This window comes from Sceloporus undulatus, chromosome 1 (genome assembly GCF_019175285.1).
Source record: "Sceloporus undulatus isolate JIND9_A2432 ecotype Alabama chromosome 1, SceUnd_v1.1, whole genome shotgun sequence".
Taxonomy (NCBI): Eukaryota; Metazoa; Chordata; class Lepidosauria; order Squamata; family Phrynosomatidae; genus Sceloporus; species Sceloporus undulatus.
Window position 1 is genome coordinate 201,543,548 of NC_056522.1, and position 12,398 is coordinate 201,555,945.

At 39.2% G+C, this 12,398-nt stretch overlaps 1 protein-coding gene across 5 annotated transcripts in view; it reads left to right on the top strand.

Annotated features, from left to right (window-relative positions):
* The window catches only part of PDE1A (phosphodiesterase 1A), a 205,461-nt gene extending 197,077 nt beyond the window's left edge, over window positions 1-8,384 (top strand). For all 5 annotated transcript variants that reach the window (XM_042445748.1, XM_042445749.1, XM_042445752.1 and 2 more), the window contains 2 exons: window positions 1,621-1,734; window positions 4,269-8,384. In XM_042445748.1, coding sequence (XP_042301682.1) covers window positions 1,621-1,691 — 71 coding nt within the window. In that variant the 3' untranslated portion in view covers window positions 1,692-1,734; window positions 4,269-8,384. The remainder of the gene's footprint in view (window positions 1-1,620; window positions 1,735-4,268) is intronic.
* The last annotated feature ends 4,014 nt before the right edge of the window (window positions 8,385-12,398 follow it).

A 12,398-nucleotide genomic window follows, 5' to 3' on the forward strand; every position in this document is an offset into this window, starting at 1 on the left:
GGCCATAACGCGAGAGCGCCTCCCGGTGACTAGGGGCTTAGCGAATATGTGAACGCATGGCAGAGATGCGGTCATACGGTGTGCCTTAGCCCCTACCCTAGGTCATCCCAATACCTGGTGGGTGCCAGGTTGTGGTTAATCAGACAAACGTGGGGTTGTTTGATTTCGCAGATCCTGACCTCATGCTTTGTGCCAACCCTACCAATGGTTTGCTTAATAAAGTTGTGGCCTTTCCTCCAGCATGGTTTCCTGTGGTTATTCGGCAGCAGCATCTGAGGCAAATACAGTACTGTTCACTGACTCTGGTGAAGCTTGTCTCTTTGCACTTCCAGGCTCAAATACATTTTCCTTTGTAGGTGGTGATGATAGCTTAGCTACATAACTGGGTTGAGAATAGGGATGGAAAGAATATTCAAAAGTATTGGAAAAAATGGTAGAAAGACATGGTTTTTGATGGTTGAAAAACCCTGAAAAGAAGAGATTCTGCGCTGACAAGAATCTTCATATTTTGAGATTTATTGTGCACAAAAATCACGTGATTATTTTGTGTACAAGAAAGCACTTTCTGTGAAGGATATAGCATTTTCAGCAAGGAAAATAATATGTCAATGCAGAACTATTAATTTCTGCACATAAAATGCTTTTTACTTTGCATCATTGCAATTAGGGATTTATTTTGCATAAAATTCACGTATGGTTGCTTTGCATGGAAAATAGTATTTTCTTTACAGAAAACAGCATTTTCTGAGCACGAATTAATATTTCTTCATTGCAGTATTATTTTCCACACACAAAAAAGTTGTTTTCTGTACAGAAAATGTTTTCTGCACAAAACAAGCACATGCAATTTTTTGGCAGAGTAAGTTGCAAACTGAGAATAGCTTTCAAAAATGTCATGGTTTTCAAAGACTTTCTCACAGAAAGAAGAAAACTGCTGAAATTACTCAAGAGGAAATTTAGTGAAGAATTGTATCCCTAGTTGAGAACAGCTTGAGGGACAAATCTCAGGGGGATAAACAGCTGATAGAGAGACAGGTTAAGAATCTTCTTCTCCTTTCCAGCTTCCCTGCCATCATGTTCTCCTGAGGGCCCTTTACAAGGAAAGAACAGCCTATGGTCTTCCATCATGTGTTGTTACAGTACTAGTTGTTTGGCTTAAGTGTCTGTTTGCTTGTTGGTTATTTCTTACCTTTGTATCCCTTCTTTCCTCCAAAGTGCTTAAGTCTCAAACATGGTTCTTCCCATTCTTATTTTATCCTTGCCATAACCCCATGAGGTAGACTAGGATGAAAGATGGTGACTGGCCTAAGGTTAACAAGCTTTGTGGTTGCATGAGAATTTGAATCAGACACTTTAGTCAATAGAACCAACATTATGTATGAGCAATGTTGAGCTAGGACCCTAGAAAACCAGGAATTGAATTCAAACTCTAGGATCGGATAAATTGGAGTCAACATGAAGGCACAAAACAACTCCTCTAGTCTGTAGGGGTTGTAATCATAACCTAACTACTATACTGCATTGCTTAAAGAGCTGAGTCATACAGTAACCAAGTGAAATGAGTTAGGTACAGACTTCATGCAACATTTTTAAAAGCTCTTTTATGTTTTTCCTTTCCAGGTGAGTCCAGTCTCAGTGAGAGCTCAGAAAAGCTACTTAAAGTACAGAAACAAGATGTGCTGCGCAACTAGATGGATTGTGTTTTAATTCTTTCTCCTATTTTGAGAAGGAGAGGTAATTTTTTTTGGGGGGAGTATTTAGTTCTTTCTTATCAATGCCGTTTCAGGAAGAACAGACCTGCATTGTTTAATGCATATTGACATCTCAGTGAGTCCCATTTTTATAAATTGGAAAAGGAAGCTGAGAGCAGTAATTGCTTAGTGAATCACTCGGCGAAGGACAAACCTTTTAATCCAGCTTTAGAAAGAGACCAATCAAGACTGTACAGAATCACCATGCAGGGGAAGCACCTCTGTACACCAGTGGAATGGTAACATTTATGTCACATCTAGGCCAAATGTGTATTGTTCAAATGTGAGGTACAGGTTTCTTTAGGGTTTTCTTTCACCAAATACCATGGAAGGGGAGAGTAAGGCAGGCATTTGAAAGAAAACAACATCAAGCAAAGAACATACATAGGCTGGAGTTTGGAAATGTTTCTTGCAGGAGGATTAATCCTCCAGAACTCCTACATCAGCATGGCTGGTGGTTGTGCTAGATTGTGAGTCCCAGGACATACCCTTCAACATTTCATAACTCAAACCCAGGATGTTTGTGGCCAAGCTACATCTGAGTGTGGCCAAGATTCCAAATATTATTAACAAGGAGGAACAGACAAGTTAGGAGAGGCTGCAGAAGTTTGGTTTTTTTCCCTAACCCTACTGGGAAGGGCATGATTCCACCCTCTCCTCTATTCTTTTCCCTGATAAGATAATCGAGTGCAAACTAATTTTGCACTTGAAACTTGGTTTACAGCAGTTGAAGTAAGCCAAGAGTGGAGGGCGAAAGTGAGAAAGAGGGTAAAGATATTGGAGCATAGTAAAAGTAGCTGTAAAAATAGAACAGTAGAGGATACTCTGAGATTGTCCCTTTTAAAGCAGGACAATTGGAGGGTGTGCTGGGGGTTGTAGCCCCCCTCCCCCATTATTTTTCCTGACTTTGGGACAAGAATACTGATAAAGATAAGTGAATATAAAACACATTTGAAGACATATCTCTTCCGGAAGGCCTATCCAAACAGTTTTTAAACATGAATTTTATATTTAATTATTGTCTTATATATTGTAATATAAATATTGCACAGAGACGCAGCTTAATATGTGTATTTTATGTTTACAACTGTGTTTTAACTATGTTGTAACCCACCTCGATCCGTGAGGCAAGGCGGGTAAAAAATAAAATTACTACTACTACTACTCTAAGCTCCAATGCAGTGGGCTAGACTGGTATAGTGGTTTGAGTGTTAGACTATGACCCTTGAGACCAGGGTTTGAATCACTGGTCAAACATGGAAAGCCCACTGGGTGACCTTGGGCCAGTCACATTCTCTTGGCCCCAGGGCAACCCCTCTCTGAACATATCATGCCAAGAAAACCCCATGATAAGTTGCCTTAGGTTGCCATAAGTCAGAAATGACTTGAAAGCACACAACAACAACACAGCTAGCTACAACCAACTATTAGTTCAAAAGGGTCAACATAGAAGTAGTAGTAACGACAACAATAGTGTTTATTTATAACACTCTTTTCACAAAAGGAACACCAGATATATATTCAAGAATGAAACAATAAAAGCCAACATTGTTAATATACTAAAGATAAATCCTTTGCTAAGTTTCATAGCTCCTCTCAGCATCTCTCAAGTTGAGATACAGTGCCTGCAGCCTGGGGCTTTTCTTACCCATGCAAGCTCTCTGTCATTTAGAACTAAGATTCCAGGATTCTAAATAAATAGAGAAGCCTATATGGATACAAAGGCTTTCATAGTTAGGAAGGGAAAGGTTTTATAACCCTCATTCTTCAGGAATTTGTCAGAAAAGCATGTAGAGAGATCTTGTAGCACCTTTGAGACCAACTGAAATAAAGAAATTGGCAGCATGAGCTTTCGTAGACCAGTGTACTTCCTCAGATGCATTTGCAGACTGAAGTCTGCAAAACCTCATGCTGCCAACTTCTCTATTTCAGTTAGTCTCAGAGGTGCTACAAGAGCTCTATGCATAATGATTCTGACTAACACAACTATATCTTTGAATTTTATCAGGAAAGATTTGCTTGTCTGTGAGGGGTGATCTAGTTGAAATATCTCACTCTCCACAGAGGAAGAAGATGAATGATAACATTTTCCACCCCCTTTTAGGGATGGGAAGAACAGAGAAATAAATTTATATCATGTTTAAGAGAAGAAAACTTACTTTTTCTCCTGTTGCTACTCCTGCTGATGTTTCTGCTGCTCCTTCTCTTCCTCTTCCCCCTTCCTCTTCAAGCCTAGTAAAATTAGGAGATGGGCTGAACTTGGAAAAGCAGGCCGCAGCTGAATGCTTGCTTTGCCTGAGGAACTCAGTGCCCAGAGTGATGGGCAGAACAGAGGAGAAATAGAAATTTGTGTTTGCAGGGAGAGGGGATACTCCTTTTTTCTTCATCCATCTTGATGAAACCTGATAGTCCTTTAACTAGATCCTATGGATACCAGGAGATTTGATTTTTATTATAAGTTATCAGTAAGTATGACAACTACCCTCATTCATTTCTCTCCTTTTATTTTGTTTGCAGGATGAACAGAAGAGCATGAAAACATCTTCATTTCCCATAAAGCTGTTACCTTCTCTGTTAAATCATCCTTGGACTATCTTCTCCGTCTGCAGAACTGAGAGACAGAAATGTTGGCATTAAACATCCCAAAGCCCTGAGCTGGTAACTCAAGGCACTTAGAGCAACATTCAAGATTCAGAGTTATTTTATTCCTTCTTCAGTTCTGGCATCCTTAAGGTAGCTGGAATACATTGTCAGCCAACAAAAAAGTGGTTTATTTCAATCAACGAGTCCAGTCACTACCATACCAACATGCACAATTTGTGCTTACGAAAAACAAAACCTGACTTGCAGAGACTTCTCAAAAGCCTGCTTTTGGTGGATAATATATTTAGCACTTCTAAATTATCAGGGATGGGGGTGGGATACCATAGTGAAGTTGTTATAGAGAAGTTGCAGTCTTTCTTCTTGCAGTCCTCTTGCATAATGACATTTACGTCTGCTTGTACAGATTTTGGTTTTTGGTTTTTTAAAAAAAAAACAACAGAATGGTGATGGGGTTTCTGAAAAGCTATACTTCCAAATTCAGGAGTCGTACAAAGCCTCTTGAATAAGGTAGTGAATGTGTTGTTATTTTGTCCTTACATGATGAAAATCTGTTGTTTTAGTTGACCCACCATTTTTTAAAAAGGGAAAAATCAAGCCGTTTAAGCTAGTGAAATCATACTAGATCAGAATGTATGAGAAGGTTCAAATGGGTCTTTGCTGGGATCTAGGGTGAGGCTTGGAGATCAAGCATGTACTTTGCATGCAGAAAGTTCATTGCATGCAGAAGGTTCAAAATATAATCCTTGCCAACTCCATATCTAAAGGTTCTTGAACAGGAGGGTGACACAAAACTTCTTCCTGCAATCCTGAAGTTCTGCTACAAATCAGAATGAACATTCCTAGTCTAGACTGATTTATAGCTTGACTCTCTTCAAGGCTGCTTGATATATTCATATTCAATGCTCTCTTCAGAGATATGTTGTGTAACAGACCACTGGTTATTTGAGTACAGGATCTTTATTTCTTCAGGACCATGTGCAAAATATTCTGTGAGCAACACTGTGGAAATAATTCAACCCTAGTCTGCTTGCCACAATGAAGACAGTGTTGTGACTGCATTGGTTGTACCCATGGAACTGTGGCAACTCTGCATGACTACGTTGGCTTCTCCACTTCTTGGCCCCCCCCCCCCCCCTTTGATCCATTCCATGCTGTCAGGAATGGTATAAGAGAATACCAAGAAGTCATCATCACACATATCAGTCACTAGGAAAGCCATATATGAACTGTGCACATTAAGTATGTGTTACTCAGTTTAAGAAATATAGATGTGGTGGGTGCACAGAGAATAAAAACAAAATGCAGGGTATTTTTTAAAATGTGACAAAAGGCCAGAATTTTTGCATTTAGCATGGACTTTTTGTACCGTGCAGTATGCAAAGGACATTAAAAAAATAAAACTGTATGATATACTGTATAATACAACCTACTATTTTGCTAAGTTGTTTTCTTTCTTTATGTGTGTATACACCCAGTTACGTACACACACTGCTACTAGCAGGTAGCACCAAGAATCTAGCTCATGTACTATATCTTCATGCTTATGCACAATTGCTTTTTTCATTATAGTAACTGTCGCAGTCAATAATTTGGAAGAAAAATGGATAGAGATGCATCAAATAGGTACGAATATTTTGGGGCTAGCCCTAGAGGTTACTCAGGAACACCAAAGTTCATACCTTTGGAGCCCTGCTGTATACATCAGTCTGCTTCCTCCACCAAAATGAAAGAAAGACATTATGACTGGGCTTGCTTCATATATGTGATAGATCCCCACATACCTAAATCAACGCATTATTCTGAGGCATTGATTTTTCAGCCAACTCTGCAGAGCCCTCATATAAATACTTTAAAGAGATGTGATGGATTGCTTATGTCATCTCTGTTATGTAAAAATATTGCAACTTTGTTCAGTTGGCTTCTCTATATAAGGAGATAGATGAAGCACTGCAGTTCATGAGTCTAAGTTGGGAGCTGGAAGATTAATTTGAACAAGAAACTCTGCAATTTATATCCCAGTATCTGTTTTCATTGCCAGGTCTTGATTCTGATAAGTGGAAAGTGGGATCTACTAGTGCATGTTCTAGTACAGGAGTGAGAAAATTGCTACCCATGGGTAGTATGAGGCCTGTTGAGGCATTTTGTTCTCTGATTTCCAGAACCTCTGAACACTCATTCCCCCATGTGGACAAAGAAAATATAACCATCCAAAGCAGCTCCCAGACCTGAAACATATACAAGAATTTACATGAATGCTGTTTGGTAATTTTAGGCCCTGGACTTAATGGCAATATGAGAGCTGGTGGGAAGATTTTAGTGAGTCCCACACATCATTTTATAATCAAAATGTGGTAAACCAGACCTACTGCATTTAGGGGCCTTCTTGCTCATTCTATTAAGCAGAACCTTGGATGTGAGTCCCAATTCGTCCCCAGATGAGACAACTGGAAATGTGATAGCAAGAAGTGCCAAAAAAGAATACGATGACGACGATGGTGATGAAGAATATTGTGCATGACACTATAGCCTGTGCATTGCCAAAGATTTAACAAACAAAAGTGAATCATCCTTGTTTTCAGAGAAAGCAGTGGTTAACAAGATGATAATAGACAAGTCCTATTCCTTTTTTTAAAAGGCCTACACAAGATATCAGCGGTGACCATCTCAACTTTAGTCCATCTCTTATAGCTGAGGAAATGTTTTCATTCTTTTGTAGTCCAGCATGAAGAAAAATGCACTTGGAAAAGGTTACTTGAAAAAGATGGAAACACTTATAAAAGTCACTTTTTGAACTGCAAAACTTCAGAATTCCCATTGGCAGAGCTGAAAACGCTGAAAGCTGCAGTTCAACAATATTGGAGGGTGTACATATTCTTCATCCACATGTTGCCTAATTCTGAAACCATCGTTATGCCTTCTTCTAGAAGCCATCCTGAAAGGGCACTACAGCCATCACCAACAATATATAAGGTTCCCAGATTTCATTTGCTTGGGACAACAACAAGAACAAAAACCAACCCTAGTATAGGGAATGCTTATTTTCTTTTAGGATAGTGTAAATGCCATGGGGGGGGGGGGGGGTGGATAGGAAGAAGTGCAATCTGTGCCTATTATATTTGTTTTGTTTTTTTAAAATAATTATTAAACCTGAACTGGTTCTTTATGTTACCATTACAAGCCATGTTTTTCAGTAAAGTGCTATAGCAGGGGTGGGAAGTGTTTGGCAGTGGAAATTGTACAGGCCCACTGCCCCCTTCCACAGCCCTTGTTAAAGAGAAAAAAGGTTATTCCTCAGCCAGAAGAGAGGGATGGATCCAGCCTGCAGTGGTCCAGAATGGGATGGCTGTGGTTCTTGAGCCCTCTGCAGTTGCTCACTTGTATGGTACAGAAGATTAAGTCCTTCTTGCCGGTATCTTTGAAGTTGTCCCTGGACAACCAGGGACAGGGGTACATTTTACATCCTTTGCTGGTTTTGCAAGCATTTATGGCTCTCTGCCTTGCCTCATCTGGCCTTTCCTGGGCACCTGTGTTTAGATTGCCTTTTCTCTTCCAAAGCCATGTGACATTTAGATGTTAGTAACTAGTTTTGTTCATGGGAATATGTGTGGGGTTGGCCCCAGGTTTCAGGGAGTCCTGGGCAAAGTATGCTCTGATGAGCTTTCTGCCCTCTCAGGGAGACCCTGAGACTGTGGTGGCAGTGCTCTGAAGCTCAGGACAGCACTCAGTTAAATGCCCCACAATTCCTCAGAACAAGGGTAAGTTGCAAATGCCATTGGTTGTTAAAAATGGTGACTTAATCCAATTGCTTAGTACTACTCTGGGTTGAGGGCCAGGCACCTGGGAATGACAAGCACTGACACTGGTCCTGGAAATGGAGCAAGTTTCCATTTGTCCCTCTCCTAAAAGCAATGTTAAGCCTCTGACTTAACTTAAGACTTTGTTCTGTTCATGGATGGGTGACTTTGGAGTTTATCACACGGGAGGAATTTCTTTTAATTTCGAATGAAAAGAAAGTGGGGCCAGAACGCATTCATGTGAATTGACTAGTTCAGCGAATTTACGTGAATTTGAATTGCATCCAAACTGACTTCCCATTGCCCGAAAATAGCTTGCCATTGCCTGAAATTGCGTGTGGTAGTCTATCACGCAATAATGTGAAACCACATGATTGCGTTCGGATTGCCATTGGATTATACTTCCAATTTCCCTTGTCTGATAACATCCTTTCTTGAATGGAGGAATGACTTCAACTCACACAACACTCCTTTTGTGCATGGAAGTGCCTTCGTTGAGCAGAATGAAAACTTTGGATCCAATCCCAATCCTCCTGCAAACACCATTAAATCCAGCACTACACACATAAAATCTTTTTTAAATTTTTTTCCAGGCAATAGAAACTGGCAAGGAATAGTCTTGATGTCTGAGAGAATTCTATCTGCTGTCACTTATTGGGGTTTTCATTGTCATTTCATCAACAGCTGAAGCAAAAGAATTTGCCCTAATTTTGAATTGGTATCCTTTTAATGCATTGTCCTAACCATTTCATCAGTCAGAAGGAGGGATTTGTGCCAGCTATACTGAATTAGCACCCATGAACCCCAGTAGAGTTGAAATCCACAAGCCACATCAACATTGTGCCAACCTCTATGCTCAATGTTGTTTACACAGTGAGATTAATATAGATGGTTATTACAAAAAGGGTGTTCTGTGGCACCAAACCCCTCTGTTTGGACACTACCTCTTCTTTTTCTTTAAAAAAAAGAGACACACATACAGACTCGCACACTCACATTCTGCATTACAGATGTAAATCTACACCTATTTTGTTCTTGTGAGAATAATTTTTTTAAAGCCCCCTCCCCAAACCTACAAAACTTTGATGCACCTTTCTATGATTTTCCACATTTTTTGACATCTTTGGCATGAATTTGGTGAAGGACTCATTTTTATTTTATTTTTTGCACAAAATGCCGCATTTGGGAGAGAGGACAACATTTTATTTGCCGTTGCTGCTGCTGTTATTTGGGGGGGGGGGAGAGTATTGCTCTTTTCACTCTTGTGCAGGGTCAAAAAGTCTTGCAGCAGTTGTTAATTTTTTCAACATATTGAGATAATTTTTGGATGCATTGAAGCATCCTTTATCACTGCAAGTACAAACATTTGTAAGCATTCTTTACATCCCTATTACTACTGTGCAATCTTACTTTACTCTGCATTTCCTATTACTGTCCTTTCCACAATCAGTTTCCTCCCATGTGCAGACACTGTAGATCAGATGTGCATTGGAAAAAACTCAAATCAGCAGAACTAATGTACACAAGTTAGCCAGGACAGACAAGGCCTTAACTAACAAATCGGATCATATTGGATATGCCAATATGGCAAATGCTGAATTAAAAATTGCCAATCCCTTCACCAAGCTAAAGTGCTCAGAATTCTTTGTGAGGAATGATGACTCTTGTATAAAATCTGTACAAATTTGTGGTATACTTTAGGCCTTATACAGATGTGTCTCAACAAGCACATACCTCACAAAGGCCTTATGGAAGGTGTGTTCCATTCCATAACAGGGAACTGTTGCAGAGGTATAATGTCTAACATTTATTTGTTTTTTATATTTATCTTGAGATATATGGTGTACTCTGTAATATAATCATGGATTATGCTTTTGGCATTTTTAAATTTTTAATTTTCAGTGTGGAAAGCCATCATGGGATATATTGGGGCTTAATTTTTTTTCCTGCTGTACTTGTCTATGATAATAAGATTGCTAAATAAATTATATTGAAAAGCAATGTTTGTAAAATATTGTCATGTTGATATTGCTATATATCATGGAATCAATTGGCCACTGCCTATAGATGTGTTTGGCAAAACTGATGCAACTCTCATATATATTATAAAAGATTACCATTGGTTTCTGTGACTTGTGGTTCAGTAATTTCATGCACTACTTCTCTCTTTCCTTTCCCTGAAATCATGGAAAGCACCCACAGTTTGAGATACCAAATCTTTGGATGCTTTTTGAAGTTTACCTCCACATGCTACTTCTGACCTCATTTTCTCTTGCCAGCTTCATCTCTGGATTGTCTGCTTTTGAGAGTGGAAATCCATTCCACATCACATAGATGCTCATCTATTTCATCACTCCGTCATCTCTATGAAAAGAAACAAACAGAAAGCTCTACAAAATCAGGCAGAACCTGTGGCTAAATAATGGCTCTCTTATACTTCTTCCAGCTGAGTCGCCTGAAGCAGGAAATGGTTCATTCCCAGTTTTATCTTGCTTCCTGCACCAATAATGTGGCAAACTTGAAAATGGTGATTACTAATGTGTCTCAAACTAGTGTCAATAATATGGATGTATATTCCCCCGAATTAAACTGTTTTCCCTCCCACAATGTGATTGGCTGTACAATCAGACTTGCAAATTGAGGTTTTGCTAACTTTCAGTGACTGACCACAAAGCAAAGCATGATAGACAGCTGTTGAAAATCATGTGCTGTGATGGGCAGACATCTTATATCACTTGAAGAAACACCTCTGAAAATATATATGATAAATGGATGGTCTAGGTTGACTCTTGTGTCAAGATTCAGTTTTAGTACAAAGTGACTGCTATAACTAGATAAGTGGATGGGAGAACATGCTATAGTTGAAGGCTGGGATGTATATTTGAATGGAATATATGGAATATATATGGAATGCAATAGGTTTTTCTTTCATGTATGATTTAAGTTTATATTATTCACTTGCATAAAGAGAACGTCTTCTTTTTTACTTGCACTTATCCTCTGCCACCTTTATTTCTCTTAACATAAGAAGATATTCTAAGAGTTGATGTATATTCATGCCTTTCCCCCGTGGGGCTGGTTTGTAGTGCTTTCCTCATCCTTCAGATAAAACTGCTAGCTTTTGGATGTCTGTTGAAACAGATTTTAAAATATTTAAAACTAATCGAGTGATTTGCAGCACAATCCTGCACATGCTTTCTCAGATATAAGTACTATCAATTTCAGCAAGTCTTCCTTCTAAGTAAGTGCGCACATGGTTAAAGTCTTGTGAAGCGTTGTTGTTAGGTGCAGAGAGCCCCAAAACCGGGCCCTTTCATTTGTGGAAAAAAGTTTTCATTCCAGGAGAGAAACCCATTAACAGAAGAGGAGAAGGCCTTCTTTCACTAACTCTTTCTTTCTCCTGCCTTCAGGTAGTCCCTGGCACCATCTTCTACATGGTTCTGGAGGATCCCACCAGAATTTCAGTCTGTATCTAACTCTGTGACCTAAATCTATTGTTAGTCTTGACTAGGGGAGGACCATTGAGTCAATTTCGTTTACTTTTGCTTAAATAGGTTTACTCTAGTTGGGCCTAGCCAGCAGGATTTTAGTCTATAGTTTGGCTTCAAAGAGAGAATTAGGAAGACTGACATTCTCAGAATCATGAGCAAGTTAGACACATACCACAAATCAGTAGTGTTTATGTATCAATTCCAGTTGAATTATACTTTGGCTTTTAGTAAATAAGGAGGCAGACACCAGCTGCACTTTCTGCCAAGAGTCTCTCATTGCTCTCTCATTAGACTGCTACAGAGGTCAAATCAATGAGTGATGACGTATCCATGGCCCCGTCTACCAATGTACCCATCTGCTCATGGTGATCCCATCCCATTTTCTACGTTCTTTTGAAAAATTTGAACCATAAACTTTGGAACTGAATTGATTTATCATTATCATCATAACAAAGCATGGCAATTATGACATATGCCTGTAAACCTATCCCCAAAGGGGGTTGTCTAAAGATGTCTCTTGATAGCACTGGTGCAAAATGAAAGTTGCTATGATGAAGAACTTTAAGCCACATGGGAAGGGTGCTATTACATCTGTCTGTATACTGCAGAGTTTGGAACAAAATGTAACAAATGTTTACTTATATTTGTAATATATTCCTTCCCCAGTAACCAGCTGATAGGTATAATGTCATGCCATTTGTAGAATAACTGTAACTTTTAAATAATTTCTATAGTTTGGTGTATGCGCCTCATTCAGT